Here is a 19,343-nt window from a genome sequence, read left to right as displayed (position 1 = left end):
TATTATGTTTAGAATACCGAACGTAAACTTGAAAAGTGATGATCCTTCCTCTCAAGGACACACAGAACAAAGTAGCGTAAACAAACCAGCGGAGAGTATGTAATTTCTCTTTCAAATAACCGATGCTTTTGTTCTTTTATTACCTTCTACTTGTAATTCTGTATATATTTTTTTTAGAAAAAAAAAGCCCTTTATATTTTTATTCGAGAAAAAAAGGCAGCAAAAAAAGTAAAAACTGCAAGTATGTAAGTTCTCAAAAAACAAAGCCTGTTTTTCTTTTGAATTGTTCGAGTATATTTTTGACTTTCTTAGGGTGTATTTTAGGTTGAGTCTCGTTGAAGAGTCAGCCAGTGAGACGGCTGAAGAGAATATGATGGTTGTGAGGGAAGAGACATCGTCTGAAGCGCTTGCAATGTGAGTTTTTCAAGAAAATTTCAACCTTATAACCTTTTATTTTCGGAGGCTTTGTTAACCTTTTATTTTTCTTCTTGTTTAGAGTTCTGATTCAAGTTTGTCTACCACTGTCCCAAACAACCACTGTGCCGGAAATTGAAGAAATACCTGAGACAAAAAATGAACCAACCCCTTTGCTACAAATTGAAGGAACTACAAAAAGGTAAGAAATAGTCTTGGGTGTATATTTGGTTACAGTTTGGGTGTATATTTGATTACAGTTTGGGTGTATATTTGGTTACAGTTTGGGTGTATATTGCCCCTGACCAGTTTTTTTACATCATGATTAATTTTATGTGCCGTGCAGCACTCCTGAACCCCCCAACAACTTGAAGAAAGCACACCCACACTTCCCCCAGCTCCATCTAAAATGTAAGTTCATCAGAGTAAAATAAATGTTTTGGTTATCATCCGTATATTCTTATTCTTATAATACATGATCACGTAGTAATCCAGCCCCAGAAGACACGTAGCTCCAGAAAATCCATTTCGAGTGCAGGGAGGTCAGAATCCAACAGTATCTGTAGTCCTTTTTCAGCCTCTGAATCAGATTTTTGCTCAGGTCCCTCAATTTCAGCTAGAAAATACATGAATCAAAGAAAAACACACAAACTCCTAGTAAAGTCCAGAAATGTGATTTTTATTTAAAAACTAATAATTATATACTAAAAACTAACTAAATCATACTGGAAACTACCTAAAAAAACAATGCTAAAAAGCGTATAAATTATCCGCTCATCACAACACCAAACTTAAATTGTTGCTTGCTTCACTATTGAAAATTTCCTTGATTTTCACAACCAAAATTGTGTGCTCTTGGTCACTGGTTCCTAGGGAAGACGACTCGAGGTTTAATTACTCTCGGTTATTTTTATTTGAATTAAACTTTGAGTTTGGGATTTAATTGTCGGTTCAGACTATGCTACCGACGAAGTGATTCTTGTTTTGAGAAATTCTAAACCGGCACAAATCTCATCCATTAATGCTTTCAAGAAATCTCAAGCAAGTAACAAAACCAAAAAGTTGTTGATTCCCAAATTGTATTCTAGGATCCCAAACCTTTTTTGTCAACACCCTTTTTTCTTGATCTTCATGCTTCCATTCGGGTGTCATCACTTCAGAATTCCCCCTAAATACCAAAGCTTCTTCCTAATGAGCCTAGATTTATGATTCCAACTACAAACGATCTATCTCTTACTCTTCACTCCATAAAGAGCTCTAAGTTGACCATCCGTTTCAAGTAAACCATATTCAAGTGGGACAATAAAACTAAGAGATATGAATTTTATCCACTCAAATGATATGATGGACGGTTTCTTAGTGAGAGAGGCTCCAACCAGCTTTGGCAAGGTGATTGCAACTCCCTTTTCCTCTTCTTGAATTACATCCACCTCTTGACAAGCTTTCTCAGTTTCAATTCCTTGTTTACCAACTTCTTCTACACATTCCTCATTACTCAAGTCATGTGTTGGAGGTTGTGCATGATTCTCTTTATCATCAATTTCACAACACAATGAGGAAGATTCAACAGTCTCAAATAGCACATTGATTTGTGCAGAATCATCTTCAATGGTGGGGCTTGCTACTTGCTCTACTTCTTCCAATCATTCATCATTCACAATATGCCTTGAAGGTTGCGCATTATCCTCCTCAATATCAATTTCAAGCTCAATGGAAGAAGGTTCTACAACCTTGGAATCCACCTCACACTCAACTTCTCCCAAATCTTCTACCACTTCTTCCTCTTTAATGATTTTAGCTTCTTCCACTTCTTCCTCTTTAATGATTTTAATTCCTCCACTTGTTCCGCTCTTCGATTGATTCTCCACATTCATCCGTGGAAATACTTTATTTGTGGCATGAATTCCATGAGTCTAAGTTGGCTTTAATTTTAGCAAGGTTAACCATGATAGCTTCGTGCCTCTTTTAGACTTTCTCTTGCTCCTTTCGAAATATGATTGCTTTAAGCTGATCCATCGCATCCATAAGACGATCCATTGGCTCTTGTTCCACTTGGCTAACATAATTAGGATCATATTGCTCTTAGATCGATGGATATGGGTATTCTTCCATGGAGGGTTGTAGTGGAAAGGAGAATTCATCATGTGGTTGAAAGTTCTCATATATGGGAGGTTGTTCATCTTGGTAAGAGTATGGAGGTGGTGTATATAGAGGTGGTGGTTCTTGGGAGTATTGATGTTGGAATTGTGGTGGTTCTAAGTATGGTCCATGTGGCTTGTATGGTTGTTGGTATGGTGGATATGGATTAGGATCATATGGAGGTGTTTGGTGGTATGGGGCTTGTGAATAAGGTTGAGATCAATGTTGAGAAGGGGGTTCATGGGCATAGCCGCATAGGGCGGTTGTGGTTGATAACCACAAGAAGACTCACCATAACCATGGGATTGGTATGTACCAAGGGATGGATTATGCTCATAGTATGCCGGAAGATGTTGTTGTCATGAAGATTGTTCATATGCTTGAGGCTTCTCCCACCTTTGATTTTTTCATCTTTGATGCAAATCCTCATTGAAATTTCCATTTCCTACAGCATGTTAGAACCAAACTCATAGCCAAAAGGGTGAGAATTCATAATAGAAAGAGAGAATAAAAATAAAAGCTAATAAGAAAACAAGGAAAACAAACTCCTAAAACTAGCAAAAACTAGCAAACAAACCAAAAATCAAGCAATTCACAATATCAACATATATACAATAACCAATAACAAGCGCACATTTTCAAGTCCCCGACAATGGCGCCAAAAGCTTGACGTGGCAGAAATCATTAGTTCGAAATTTTCACAAAATAATTCCGTTAAAGTAATCCAAACCAATAGACAACTCTCAATCAAAGTTTAATTTGTTTGTCACTTAAGTCAAACCAATAAAAACTGAGAGTATTTAAACCTTGGGTCGTCTCTCAAAAGAATTGCGGGAAAGTGCCCATATTATTGGTTATGAGAAATTTTGGGAGTTTTTAGTATGATGAACAAGAAAGTAAAGCTACAACTAAGGAAGTATAAATGCTAAAAGACACTCATGGCAAGGATAGAGAGTCAAAGTTTCCTATCCTAGATCATTGACCGCAACATGGTAATTACAAATGGTTAATTCCACTTAGTTATCCTCTAACATTAGAGGGTGAAGTCAAGTGGACATAATTGATCCTAAAACCAACCAACAACCCTAAATTACTAATCACACTATACATCAATGACATAAAGGAACCTAAGTTCTCAATCTCATGCCAAGAGTGCTAAAATCTACTCTAACACCAAACCAAACATTTTATCAAACACATAGAAGGCATAAAATAAAAGTATGGTAAAATTGCCATGAAATATAAAATCTAAAGCTACCAAATACAAGATAACAATAACAACAACTTAATTAAGCATCAATTAACATAAGAACATCAAATTTCATTAAAGAAATTCAAGATCCAACAAGAGTGTTCATGAACTAAAAAATGGCGAAATGAGAAATTAACAAGAAGAACTAAGAAAATTAAAGCAATAGAACAAGGAAAAGTAAAGGAAACTAAATCAAAACAAGTATTTAGACCTAAATCTAAGAAGAAATTAAGCACAAAACCCTAAATTCTAGAAAGAAGAGAGAGCTTCTCTCTCTAGAAATCTAACCTAAAGCATGGCTAAAACTGAACTATGACTACTTGGTTCATTCTCCCTTCAATCCCTGGTTTAATAGCATCAAAAATAGGTTGGATTGGGCTCAAAATGCTTCAGAAATCACTGGTCACGTGATGCCTTAAGTGAGTCACATTTTTTTGTGTTCTGTGTACACAGCACTTTGGCTACGTATGCGGACATCTTACCATACGTTCACTATAAATAATTGTATATCGGTTTGAATCCCCAGATGTTAGCTTTCTAATGCCACTCGAGCCACCTCATTTGGAACTCTGTAGCTCAAGTTATGATCACTTGAGTACGAAGAAGTTAAGATTGACATCTCTACAAATCCTTCACTTCTTCATGAATTCTCCACTTTTGCATGCTTTTCCTTCATCCTTCCAAGCCATCCTTGCCATCAATCACTTAAACAAACACATCAAGTTATTGAATGGAATAGAACTGAAATTAAAATTAGAAATTTTAAGCATAAGATGCATGGTTTTCATCACAAAGCACAATTAGAAGAAATTCACAAAACTATGCTATTTCAATGAATAAATGCAAGAAAAATTAATAAAATCCACTCAATTAAAACAAATAAATACCATAAAATGTAGATTTATTAGCCAGTTCATCATTGGGACGTAGTGGTTGGGACTCGGGTCCATAATAGAAGGTGTTCAATTGGGTTGATAGGTTGTTTGATTCTGCAATTGAGAAGAGAATGAGTGTGATTGAAAATGGTGAATATATGTAAGAGAAAAGAGATTTCTTGCCCTGTTTTTTTTAAGCTTGTAATGAGTGATGGTGATTCAGCATCTTGCATGACTTTGGAACAGATTAAAGCAATTTTCATAATATGTTTTTCTAGTCCTGCCTCTCTCTTTAGAATATCAAAGTTAAGTGTTCACTACGGATTATTATCTAGTCTTTAGTCTTGCTTTAGTAAAATGTTTTTGTTAAAGTGTCACAAGTATCTCATTTTTTTTAATAAATAAAAAATGATGTGTTTATCCTTGCATTTTTTTAAAATTAAAAGTACTTTTAAAAGTATTTGAAAAAAAATTAAGTTGATAATGCACAAAATACATAATTTTTTTTGTATACTGGAAGCCCTAAGGCCAAAATACATAATTTTTTTATTATGTTTGGTGATGATGAACAAGACATATTAATTTAAATCAAATGTCATATTTATCCATATGTTGTATTCACTGCAACACCACTTCTAGCATTGTTTTTCACTATTACTGTCATTAATTTTTTAACCTTAGTCCAAATAATAATGAATTATCATCAATATTTTTAATATAATAATCAAATCAATAATTTTTTATATAAAAAATTGAAATAAAGATTTAGACAGGAAAAGAAAGGAAACTTGAATAAAATATACCCGGTGAAAGAATAATGGGCACAAAAAATATAGGAAAAGAAAGAAGGATGTGAGGGAGAATAGCCGGATCTGAAAGCGGCGAAGACAAATCTATATGTAGGGAGACGCAACAGAGGCATCGATGCCGGCGCGAGCCAAGGAGAAAGAAAGGCGGGTGAAGGCATATTTGGAGGCGAGGTAATGGAGGCGTCGACACGAGCGACAAAGAAGAGAGGCGGCCCAAGGAAAATCTGAAGGCGAGGCGGCATGACAATAGTGATGGCGGGGGGCGATACAGTGGACGACGAGTGAAGAGGGCAACGGCGAATATAGATTTGGAGGGAATGAGGCGTCGACGCAAGTGAAGGAGGAAGAAAGGTGAACAAAGACACGATGACAATAGTGACGACAACAACGTTGAGAAGGAGGCAAGGGGTGGCGGCAGAGAGAGAGAAGTGGCAGTGCTAGTAGTGGCGACAAGGATAATGGTGAAAGGAGAAGACAGTAATAAATGAGAGGTAGAAAGGTAGAAGGAATTGAAATAGGGAGGAGAGGGAGAGTTATGAAGGTTAAAAATTTTTAAAAAATTTGTGTCTCATAAATTGTATCATAGTGTCATAGCTTGAAGAATTACACTAAATACATATTTTTTATGTACATCTGTATTACTGTGTATAACTATGTCTATTAAAATTTTGTTTTTCAGCAAACAAACAATATACACGTGCCACTGTCTTCATGTCTCTGGTGAATAGACAGATACATTAATCAAACGTGACCTAACTTAGCAAAGTATATTAATCAAACACAAGAACTAAAATTCATGTCTAGATATTGTTATGACACCAACCCAAGTAATTAACTAAATGATTCTTTTTATACAGGATGCAATGGTGGGTGGAACTGAAACCACATCAAGAACAATGTTATTGGTGATGGCAAGGCTAACACAGAATCCAGAGACAATGAAAAAAATACGAGCAAAATTGGATGCAGTAATAGGATTGAATTAACACCATTGAATCAGAATCACAATTGTCCAAATTAAATTACGTAAAAGCTACAATAAAGGAAACACTTCAATTGCATCCTCCTCTAACCCTTCTAAATATTGCGTTGTCCGAGTCAAACAACGTGTTGATGGCTACACCATATCAAAAGGCGCAAAATGTCAATATTTCGTTAGCCATGTTAAGTTGAATATTTCATTAACAAATTCAATAAGTTTTGAATTATTGAGATGTTTAGTCTTGAACAAATTTAAATTATCAAATTAATATATAATCTTTTAATTTATTAAATAAATTAATTCTACATAAAATTTTGATAAAATAAAATAGATAAATTAATCTCTAGCAATTATTTTCAGATCATTATATATTAACAATTTTATGTGAAAACTAATTTATCTTACAAAATAAAAATTTATTAATTAAAATTTATTGAAGTCTAACTGTCTTACAAAAAATTTATCAGAAACTAATTTTGATATTCCTCATCTTTTCTAGTCAGCAACTTCTACAAAACTATAGAGCATGTGGCATAAGGCTTCGTGTATTTCAGTATTTGTTATTAATTAGATCCCAACAAAAATTTTCCGCAAAAATAATCTAACAAAACTCAAGTATTACTGTATTAGCTTTAGGTAGTTCCCAAACAGTATAGTATAGACTCAGTAGAAAACTCTAAAAAATATGGTTAATCCACTTCCTTTAAAAAACAAATAAGAAGGAAAAAAGTGGTATTTGAAATGTAATGGCGTTTGGAGGCGGATTCGTGGTGAAGAGTGTGGCGGAGGAAGGGAATCGGAGAGTGGACTTTGGCGAATGAAAGCAAGGGCTTTCTAAGGACCAAAGTCGAAAATCCAAAAATGCCCCTCCCCAAGACGCCACAAAGCACAAAACCCGTACTATGATGCCATATTGCTGTAAAGGGCTTTGAAGGCAGGGCAGCCCGTAGATAACCTACGAGTATTTCAGAGCCACAATTAACATAACTGCTCTCCCCTATACGCCTCAGCCCTCATAATCCGTTGCACAAAAACAAAAACATAACCCCTACCGATGAACAAGATGCAGATTGCAGAAACGAAACCAAAACCCTAGTCATCTCATGTGATTTTCTTTCTCTCAGTTTGCTTATAAATCGAATTAGGTGGGTGGTCAAAGAGAGGAAACGTAGCTTGGGCCTCTTCTCTAGGCTTGGCCCAAAGCTATAATTTTCTAACTCCAGTTGATTGTTTAGTGTTGGGCTAAGTGGTTGGATGAGGCTTAAAGGGATCACGCAATCTGTGTCTATCTAAACAATCAGACCGGTTCAGGTCCAAAAAAAAAAACAAGCAGACCGGGTTAAGTCAAAAAATAGTTAAATAGACCGGGGTTCAAACTGCTTTCTATAATAATTCTATTAAATGGAATGAATAATCTGGTCTTTATTTCTCTGTCACTAAGAAGAGGCAAGGCCGTAGCCGCAAGGGTGCCATTGACACCTTAGTCTAAATGAAGGTGCCCCTGACAAAAAAGAAAAGAACTCAAATGTCTAATTAGTGATAAAAAAAAATTATGCCGCAGACCAAGAGAGTTTGCCAAATAAATAAATAAATTTGGTATGAAGCACATAATTTGTTGTCGTTTAAATTAGATTAATTTAATTTTATTTTTAAATCCAATCCAATGTAATTCAATCCAAACTATTGCGGTTTGGATTTCATCGATCAGATTTTAAAAAATAAAATTTTATTATTAAAAATTAGAAGTAATTTTTATTTGGTAACATAAATTAATCTCATTTTACATTCTTAAAATGGTTACTAAATAATAATAGTATATGAATAAGATAATAAAATGTATAACCAATTTAATATATTTAATTAATATCTTAATTTAACAATTAAAATACTATCATATTTTATTGAGCGGTTTTGATTAAATGGAATGCATCAAAATTTTAATTGATGCGATTTGCTAAAAATAGATCTAATTAAATTTTAATTAGGCTGCTGCGCTGATGATGATGGCACGAACAGCATTGTATGTTCCTAAAACAGATCTGATGTCATCATTCAGCCTTGACTTGACTGATTTAAGCCAAGAAGAAACAGCAACGCAGGAGGGAGCGTCAACGCAAGATGGAGACAGGGCAAAAACTCCAGAAATCCCAAAACTGCTAGAATAATTAGGGGATCTGGTACAAAAAATTACAAGTGGTGGGGTGACAAAAAAAGAAAAAAGTCCGCAGATTCCAAAAGAGAGTGGGACAGAGAGTTTTGAGAAGTTTGAAACTCCTGCAAGGACAAATGAAAATAGTTCTGACATGAAAGAGAAATGCTACCACTGGACTATACGAGTGAAGACCTACGCAAATGGGCTAACTAATGAGTTTGACAACGTCTGCAGACTCCAAGCCCAAGATATATACACTCTATCAAAACTCCACATTGCATCACTCGCGCTTGAAACGCATATAGAAGCTGAGGTAATATTACAACAACATTAACGTTTTTATCACCAAAATTAACTACAATCCTGATTGATGTAAAATTGATTTTGGCATCTTTTTCTAAATTGTTTCTGCCATGTGCTTCATCCTAAACCAACAAAAGATTAAAATGTTTCAAGAAGAAGTATACTATCTCCCCCTAATATTGTGGTAAGGGTTGCTTCAACGAATTTTGGGTGTATTTTCTGCATTCCTTAGGGTGTATTTTTTTGTCTTATATTGGGTGTATTTTGTTTATTCATTTGGGTGTATTTTCTGTGTTCAATTGGGTGTTAGTTGTTTATTCATTTGGGTGTATTTTCTGGATTCGTTTGGGTGTATTTTTTGTATTCATTTGGTTGTTCACAATTTTTGCAGAACATGGCCCTTGCAAATCATCCACATGGGGTATTCTTACAGCCTAAAAACAATAAGCCGTTCAGGGTGGAAGACTATCCAATGTTTATACCCTTCTTGGACCTTCAAAAATTAACATCCCATCGTTTTGTAAGTTTTCATTTCTAAAACTTCTTATTACCATTTTTTACTTACGTGCCAAATAAACTAAAACAGTGTTCAATCTGAACATATTTCAGATATTTGCACCTGTTTGACATTCACAGCATTGGTGGTTATGGTTTGCTGATACAAGAAAGCGGAAATTTTATATAGTCGACCAATATCACACGAAATCTCTGTCTGATGAGAGAACTGCCCTGAATACATTCATTGTAAGTTGTTTATGTGTTCTGTATTTTAATAGTTGGGTGTATTTCTGTTCAATATAAGGTGTAACTTTGTGCTCCTTTGGGTGTATCCCATTATTGAAATTATTCATGTATTACTGATTTGTTTCGTCTTTTAAGGGATATGTAATTTCACGAATTAAAGTATATACTGGGGGCACCTCTGAAATCAAGGGACAAGGACAAGGAAATTGTACCACCATACCTTCACATCTCGGGACAAAAGACAAGGTATAAATCTTTCACTTTGAAAATTAAACTTTCCTATATGTAACTTGTAATTTATTTTCTTTGTTTTCAGCTATGACTGTGCTATCTACGTAATGAAGTGGCTTGAGATATTTGAGCTCGCAAAATTAAAAGGCGGAAGTATGAGTGGGACAATTGGACCCAGGCAAATATGTTGAAAATTAAATAACTCTGTATTACATTACTCAATTAACATGGTTGATTAAACAAAATATTCTTTTTTACTGTAGCATGAGGTGGACCACTTTAGAGTGGAATATGCTTCCCGGATTCTATTCCATGACATGAATCTAGACAAAGCTGAAGCCATTAGGAGAAGTAATGCAATAAGACTGTCCAAGCCATTCTCGTTGTTATTGAGTCCATATTGTCAGATAGATTCTAAGGATGTTGACACTTATTAATGTAAATGTTATATAGTCCTGTAACAAATTGAACACATGCTGTAAAAATTTTCCAATTATAATCCAGTTTATTGTGAAATTTCTTTCAATAATTAAACTCTCTCTGCTGTATTCAAAATGTATGAATTATAGGTACTATAATATGAAGGAAAACATCAAAGCAACTATACACCCATAACCTGCCATTTTTTACACCCAAAGAAAGTTGAATATACACCCAAAAATCTATCCCCCTTGATGCTTTATCCCTAACACCCTGAACCCTGAATACTTAAAACCTAAACCCTAACCTCTAACTTGTAAACCCTAAAACCTAACCCGTAAACCCTAAAACCCTAAACCCTAATACCTAAAACCCTTAAACCGTTGTAAAAAAACAAACAGTATTTTATAACATAAAAACAAGATTCTGAAGTATATATATGTATCTATATGTAAAATGTGAAAAACAAGAAAATTCACAAAAATACACCCAAAAGAACAGTACTTTTACACCCATATTCTGTAACTATACACCCAAAGAGTTATCCGCTGCTGCTAGTACCCTGAACTGATAATTCATAACATGTCCTTGATAGTGGCTGGAATTTGAATGCACCACTGATGCAGCATCAAAGAGGTTTAACTGAATATAACAAACTCACATATTAGCTAAACTATTAACGAGAAAAATAAACTCAATCACCACATATTTAAAGAACATCACTTTTACCTCGTTTAAATCTTTCGTTTTCTTCTTCTTTATGGCATTTGTAATCTGTTTGTCCAACTTTGAACCTAGCCTATTTTTTGGACGTCCTCTTGTTCGAATCCTTGGAGGGCTTTGAAGCTCGTTAACGGATTTCAAGTTGGCATCTTCGTGAGATAAAGAAGATGTGCCCTTCCTTTTGGCTTTCAATGATTCCATCTCAACCATGACGTTATCGTACGCACGGTGCATAATTGCAGTCAGCTCCTCCGATTCTGATGCAAATTCGCAAATATTTTGCGAACAAAAAACTAATTGGTCAAACCTCTTGCTTCTTGACTCCAACAGTGGTTCGTCGTGGCTGCTCTTGATGTGTGCGTGTCGCCTCTTTACCTTCTTGCTCCATCGTTCCAGTATATATCTAGGTAACACTTGGCTTACTCGTTCAAAGCTTAACACGCTTAGTGCGTGACGGCACAGTATCCCTCTCGACTCGAATAATAAGCATTGGCATTTTACCTCGACTGCTACTGAGTCATAAGTAACCACAAACTTGTTGAATATTAATCTGGAAACTTGTTCTCCAACTTCGTATACTAAATGGCCTAGAGTAGAATTCGTTAATCTAGTGATGCGATTCGCCTTTCCTCTGAATTGTGCTTGGACTTCCCTAAACTTTTGATGAGTGTACACATCTTGAAACTGTGCTTCAATGGAGAATTTGGTTGCACACGATATGACCATATAAAAATCTGCAGCATCTGATTCTCTCTCTACTTGCTCCCTGCTTCCGAGGCAATTATCGTATTGTTTGACGAATTGAATAAGCGAGCTGTTCCGAGTAATAAACTTGTTAAAAAATGAATGCATGCTCTCGTTCCTTTGTGTGCTTCTCATACATGCCCAGAAGTGGTGATCCAGATAGATTGGAACCCATATATGACGGTCTTCATAGAGATCTGCAGAATACACCCAAACACAGACTATAAATACACCTGAAAAAATTAAATTTACACCTCTGCTGTAGATTTTAAACAAAGATTACCTGAAAGCCACTTATTATCCACAAGACTAAAATTCAGCAGAAAATTATTCCAATTACTATCAAATGAGTCTTTACTATGAGAGTTCCAAACAACTTGGCTCATTTCTTGTTCAATTTCTGCATGTCCATTGTACCCGTTTAATTTACTTGGAATCTTCTTCGTAATGTGCCAAATACACCAACGGTGAATTGTTGTTGGCATACAGGCCTCTAAAGCCCTTTTCATTAATGCGCATGGATCGGTGAGAAACCCTTTCGGAGCATTTCCTCCCATGCAACGAAGCCAACATTGAAATAACCATTTGAATGATTCAATTTCTTCGTTTTTCATCAAAGAGCATCTAAGAAGTGTTGACTGACCGTGGTGATTCACCCCGATAAAAGAACCACAAACCAAATTATACCTGAAACAAATTACCATAGTGCAGAATGGAAAATAATTAGGTACACCCAACAAATGCTTTGTATACACCCAAAAACACCCAATATACACCTCTGCCGTGGATTCATAAAAATACATTAATTTAGCATCATAAACAGGGACAGTTTGTTACCTGTTTGTATTGTAGGTGGTGTCAAATGAAATAACATCTTCGAAATACTCAAAGGCAGCTCTACTTCTTGCATCGGCCCAAAAAGTCAGCTTAATCGATTGATCCTCCTCGAGTTCAAGCTCAAAAAAGAACTTCTGATTCTTCTCTTTCATTCTTAACAAATATTTTCCGAATTTCTTTGCATCTTCTTGTTCGAAAACATTACGCACTTCTCTCGTAATGTAATTCCTCACATCATTTTCAATAAAATTTAACTCGTGATGACCCCCAGAAGCCGCAACAAATGATTGGTAAGTTTTGCTTGGTCTAATACCAGCCTCCTCGATATTCTCTATTGTACGACGAATGGACATGCTTAGTTCCCTGTGCTATTTGAGCATCTTTGCTTTACTTGGACAGCAAGGGTGTGAATGATCCAGCACAACCTTTGAAATGATCCAAGCACCAACATCCTTCAATGTGTGTATATAAATTCTTGCAGGACAGTTTAAACCGGCTGTCAGATTCGTCTTCTCGGTCGGAGATATTTTAGATTTTCATTTTCCCTCTCTGCTACATGTAATCAATTGATTCTTAATCTCGTTTTCCTTCCTATTTATGCTCCGAACTCTTATAGAAAAACCTGCAGCCTTGGCGTAGTTCCTGTAAAATTGTCCAGCATCTTCAATGGTGGTAAAGATCATTCCAACCTTAGGAACAAACTGGTCATCAACAACAGAGAGAGGCTGCAGAATACACCATGTCAAAAACTAAAAATACACCCAATCATGTCTGATATAATACACCCGAACGACAACAACTCAACTAAAATAGGAACAAACTGATCATCAACAACAGAGAGAGGCTGCAGAATACACCATGTCAAAAACTAAAAATACACACAATCACGTCTGATATAATACACCCGAACGACAACAACTCAACTAAAATAGGAACAAACTGGTCATCAACAACAGAGAGGCTGCAGAATACACCATGTCAAAAACAAAAAATACACACAATCATGTCTGATATAATACACCCCAACGACAACAACTCAACTAAAAATAACAAAAAAGCCATAAACTGTAAATACACCCACACTTCCCCCAAAAATACACCTAAAAAATTCTGATCTACACCCGAGCGTCTGCTATAAATTGCAGATAATTAATCAAAACTAATACATTAGATTCAATCCACAGATTTATGTTCACGCGTTAGTTTCACAGTCAATGTTCACGAATTATTCAGCTACACAATGCTATACAAATAACTGCAACAAAATTCAGAGTAATCGTATGTAAATCAAATCTCAGGAACTTCGTTAGATTCAAATTCATAATCCACTTCGCCCTGATTCAGTTGACAATCTGAGGTTGAATCATCCATTATCTTCAAAACGAGTTCAAACTTTGATTTCAGAAACCAGAAATCGAAAAGAAAACTAAGCTGGAGTTACAGAGATAGGAAAAACGTCAATGACAAAGAACAAACCAGTGAAAAAGGAGAGGAAAAAGAACAATCGAAAAAGTAGGGGGACGAAGGAGAAGAAGAACGAGCAAACTTGGAAATAAGGAGAACGAAGAAGGAAACAAATCTTTTAAATTTGTTAGTTATATATACGCAAGATCTTTATATAGCGCGTGTATGGGACATAACACTTGCAGCGCGTTTTGGGGGGTATTGGTTAATTGACTTGTAATGCTTACAAACCCTAATCGCTTGTATGCAGAGCTTTTCTGTTTTTAATAATTAAAACATTAATGTTGATTCACAGGTTAAAAACTTAGAATACTTATAGTTATTTAACTCTTTTAGGAAGTTTTAATTTTTTTAAGAGTTTAATTTTAATATAGTATAAAAAATTTTACATAATCATTTAATTATGCCTATTTTTTAATAATTATTTACGTCGTTAATATAAAAAAAGATATTTTTATTGACGTATTGTTATGTGATTAAAAACTTGTGTAAAATTATTATGAGAAGTTGTGACAGTATATTTAAAGGTTATTATTTTCCCCTTTTTTTATTTTTGTCCTGCAAACAAATGATATGGATAACTAAAATTTCCAGCCACTAAAAGTGTGGTATAGTGGTGGCTCGTGAGTGATTCAGATAGTTAGCAGTTTAGCAAAATGAGAGAAATTCAAATCTCATTCAATGTATCAAAGAAATAAAGGAAGGAGAATTCCAGTTTTATATCATTTCCTTCTTATTTTCTTTCCTCACCAAATATTTAGTAAATGATGAAATTTCTTACCAAGTACAAATTATATTTTCATGGAGAAAAAATAGATAAATGCCTATGACATGAAAATTTTACTGGCACATCCACATTCAAAGTGGATTCTCAAGAAGGTATTTAGCCTGGGCTTATTAAAAAATAAATAAATAAAAAAGTAAAATCAATGGCAAAAATAAATGAAGTATTACAAGTAGCAAGACTGATCAACCAGCCAAGGTTTTAACTTTTAAGAATTAAAAAACAAAATCATGATGGTACAAAGCTTAAGGTGATGTTAGTTACATTTTAAGATCCAAGATTGCAGTCCAAGCAACTTTCTGCATTTGATATTGTTTTGAGGAAAAATCATGACACTACCTGCTATTAGCTATAAGCTTTACGGACAAATCTGCAAAACCTGGCAGATACTACTAACCATGATATTATCCCAATCTGCATATATATGTAACAACAGTTAGAATTACCTATCAATTTCTTGCACAAGAAATTATAATGCTATTTATTAAGATTATATATAAAAATCATGCTGAAAAATTGCTTCAGATTAATGAGTTAGGAGTTTAAGATACAAAATTTTTAGTAGTTAGTTTATATATAATTACATATCTTTGTTAAATAATGTTTTAATCATTTTTAATACTATAAAAAAATGTTTTTTGTACTCATTTTTTCTCGTATGCTAAACTGATTCACGTTATCCACCCTGAGGAAGTATAGGGAGCCAATGGAATATTTGTACAATGTGTATAATGGAGGTTTAAGGATGTCCGATTCAGTATTAGAGATATAACCATTAGTGTTACCTTTTTCCATCGGCTTAAGCTTTTGGGATGAGTGGTATCATGACACGATATTAGAACTCTAGATCTGAAAGGTCAAGAGTTCGATTCTTGGTGAATCTCAAAATCAGCTTAAGCTTTTGGGATAACATGAGATGTTTATTATTTCTAGTATCCGGATGGTTATTGACTTATTGTGGATAGTATGAGAATGTTCATTTTTTAACTCATATTGGGCCAAATAAATAATCTATTGTACACATTGTACAAATATTCCATTGGCTCCCTAGCAGGACTCTTCACCAATATAGATGAGGGATAAAACTCACTGATTTAGGTCATAAACTATATCTAATGATAGAGAAGAGTAACTCAATTTAATATACTGAACAAGAGAACGGGTATATTTAATACATCTCATCATGTGACAAATAACATTCAAATCAGTCTTTGAATCACTAAAACAAAGTGTTTCCAAATGGTTTTAGTGTTGCACCTTATATTGCTAGTGTCTATGTATTGCACCTAATTAAATGACTAAATATCCCAAAACACTGGCTCAAGATTTGAATTGGAGTAACATTCAAGACAAGTATCACACTTCTTTAATCTAACATTAATTTTAATTCCTTATATTAAATACAAGGGTTAATGATTCAGGGTAGTAGCAAGAGTCACCCCTAATAAAAATGATGGCGGAATAACATGTTTCAAGAGAATACAAAGCTTAAGATACTAATTATTACTTACCGTAGCATGGTTTTCTTGAACTCTTGAAGTGTTCCAAGATAAAAGTCTTCCTGCAAAGAGTGTAAAATATGTTTAGAATTCAAATAAAAATGACTCATGCGGCTCATGCCAGTTTAATAATGTCAGAAATCCAAGAAAGTAATGTATGAGAGGGTTCATTAATTAATGTAACATACTAAAATTAAATTGAAGTAATAATGCATATCATCATAATTGCATTTACCAAATGGTTGCACAAGTTGCATAGAAATGCTAGCCACAGGAACATGCCAGAACCAAAAGAGCAGCAGTGCATATGTTACATACTACATAAAACAAACAAATAATAAGTATCACATGAGCTTAAATTTTGACAAGAAATTAACATGAGAAAAAGTTGTATCTTGAGATACCTTTGTGACAAGCATCAGTTTTGTATACAAAGCATAATCCCTGTGATGCATATTTTGAACTGCACAATAGTTTATAAAGTATGGTTTTTAACAATCTTTTAGGTAATGACATTGATTATTGTTAAAGTTTTATCAAACAATTGATAGAATCAAGGGTATGAAAGATCAAAATTGAAGATAGATACTACATATAAGAAGTATTATATGACTTGATGTTGTTTTCTAACTGATAATCAATATATTTTTCTATCAAAGTTGAGCTCAATGCATAGTGTTATTACAATGTCGATGAAAAAAGACCTAGAAAATACAGGTTCAAAATTCTTAAAAAGTATGAAATTGCAACATGTCAATTTATATCAATAACATGCAAAATGCAAAATAAAAATTTTAAAGAAGATTTCAACAGAAAATGAACTCACATTTTGCAAGTTCCTTCTCCTTGGTAGCTGCCAATCTTTTAAGTTTTGCAGCTTGTGCAAAGGTTGCTGGCCTAACAGCACAAACAAGTGGCCAAAATGCTCTCTTTTACTCAGATATATACACAAGACAAATGTTTTCTAAACTAATAACACACATAAATACTCAAACACAATAAATCTTCGGCCATCTCTTTTCCAGTGATTTAATCTCTACTCATGTTAGTTAACTTTCTTTGTCGTCCATCCTTCTATTCACTTCTATAACAAGCATGTCCAAACATTTTTAGATAAATATGCCGGAGTTCCTACGATCCCGAGGTTCAACATCCCAGCCTCCAGAGGTATCAAAGCTATGAAAACAATGGGAGAGGCAAGACAGAGCCCCAAAGCCCTTAGGTTGAGAGCGCGTCTGCCTAAGTGTCACCAAAACCCACCCCACCCAGCCCGTCTTAAGCCATGAGGAGAGGGCGAATGCTGGCCTCCCAGGAGCCCCTGTCTCGCGGTTGATTCAAAGAGACAAGCTCTTGTTGGGGAGCAACTCGCACGGATGGTGGTCCAGAGCAACCTTGGGGCCAGTTGCACACGTGCTTCTCCTTCGGGCCTTATTGCTTTATGAAAAATACCAGATAGTCATCATAATTTATTATTTTTAACCATCAATCCAATTCCTTTAGTTTAGTAATCTAACATCATATTTTAGCCCACACTTTTAAACATTGATGGCTAATTGATGACCAAAAACAATAAATTCTTATGGCCTTATAGCATTCCTCTTTTGTTATTTCTAATATTGGAGTTACTTCAATAGTTGAGTGAATACACTGAATTCTTCCTTAATAATATTTGATACTCATTTATTCAGAATCTAACCATGTTAACTTGAAAGATATGATAGAATCCAAAAATTAAATAAGGAAAGGTACTCATGCCTGAATCCATGATGACTAAACTAAGAAACAAAATTACACAGATCAGATCTATAGCACATTAAAGCATATGAGTTACTCACTGTGACAATAATTTTGCCTCTTTCAAAAGGCCTTTTATTTCCGCACGAAGCTGATTTTGCTTATCATTAACAGATCCCTTCTGTAGTAGGGGGCAAAGAGAAACAATAATGTGACTAATTAAACAAATGAGTATTATCAAATCAACACGTGCAACTCTTTAATTTGATGATTTTCTACGTATATAAGTTTCTGCATGAAAATCAGATGATCTAATTCGCATTTTTTGGATCTTAATAAGAAAATGAATGTAATGGGTTAACATAGTAGGGTTTGATTGAAATTATGATTAGAATGGTGAGAGACATGAAAAATAGAGAGGTACCTTCTTCAAGTAATCAAGACAAAAGTATGAAAACTGCACAGAAGCAACAACCAAGAAAACGAAAGGAGCTGCTAATGAACCCTGATCACGATGTTCGTGGCTTGCTTCGTCTCCCATTATTCACTCAGATTTGGATGATCAATGCAACTAAGATTTCAATACGTTGCATCCCCTTCTTCTATCTTTGTTCCTTTATTATTATTAGAATTTAATTTTGATCCAATTCAATTACGCAATATCAAGTAAATAACTAAAAATATGGCATAATTTCTTCATACTCATTTAAAAAGTCGCAAATTCGACACTCTATATCTTTAATTAAAAAAATATTATTAAAAAATAAATATAATTATATAATTATTTTACATCAAAATTAAATTTTTATTGTTATTAAAATATTGCGTTATATCATTTATCTGAATACATAAATGATTGGCCGCCAAATGTTTTTAATAATTAAGTTGAACCAAATCTTGCTGTACCCTTGCATGCATAATTACATATATAAGCATCTTTCTTCTTCTTTTTCTTTTATTCCTTATGTGTTATTTTTTATATAATTCAACTTAAAATTGCTGAACATTTCAACCCAAATTAATATTTAATTTGGTATCTAAAATTTAAAATCGAATTTAATTTGATCTTTAAAATTTATAATCGTAACTCACGTTAATTTTTGAACTAATTTCTATTAATGATGTGTTGATCTAGTACATTAATCTGTTGTGATTTAAATTTCTTATTTAACTTTCATGTGATCAAGATTTATTAGAACTTTAAAAACTTGAGTGTTGCTTCTAAAAACACAAATTT

The 19,343-nt window shown here is 34.2% G+C and overlaps 1 protein-coding gene across 1 annotated transcript; it reads right to left on the bottom strand.

Annotated features, from left to right (window-relative positions):
- Positions 1-14,902: 14,902 nt before the first annotated feature.
- On the bottom strand, positions 14,903-18,722 carry LOC112747650 (protein GET1-like). Its single transcript, XM_025795801.2, has 7 exons — positions 18,531-18,722; positions 18,208-18,287; positions 17,199-17,269; positions 16,777-16,835; positions 16,608-16,689; positions 16,385-16,434; positions 14,903-15,287 (listed from the first exon to the last, which is right to left on the bottom strand). Exons 1-7 carry the CDS (start codon positions 18,645-18,647, stop codon positions 15,219-15,221), a joined length of 528 nt encoding a protein of 175 aa, XP_025651586.1. The 5' UTR covers positions 18,648-18,722; the 3' UTR covers positions 14,903-15,218.
- Between the last annotated feature and the right edge of the window lie 621 nt (positions 18,723-19,343).

This window comes from Arachis hypogaea, chromosome 15, assembly GCF_003086295.3.
Source record: "Arachis hypogaea cultivar Tifrunner chromosome 15, arahy.Tifrunner.gnm2.J5K5, whole genome shotgun sequence".
Taxonomy (NCBI): domain Eukaryota; kingdom Viridiplantae; phylum Streptophyta; class Magnoliopsida; order Fabales; family Fabaceae; genus Arachis; species Arachis hypogaea.
Note: the sequence above shows the minus strand (reverse complement) of the source record. Positions and strands in the feature narration are given on the sequence as shown.

Coding starts and splice junctions, on each gene's coding strand:
- LOC112747650 (XM_025795801.2), bottom strand. CDS start 18,647: ATGGGAGACGAAGCAAGCCACGAACATCGTGATCAGGGTTCATTAGCA. Junction 16,435..16,607: donor GCAACTTGTGCAACCATTTG/GTAAATGCAATT, acceptor CACTCTTTGCAG/GAAGACTTTTATCTTGGAAC. Junction 15,288..16,384: donor TTCAAGAAAACCATGCTACG/GTAAGTAATAAT, acceptor ATATATATGCAG/ATTGGGATAATATCATGGTT.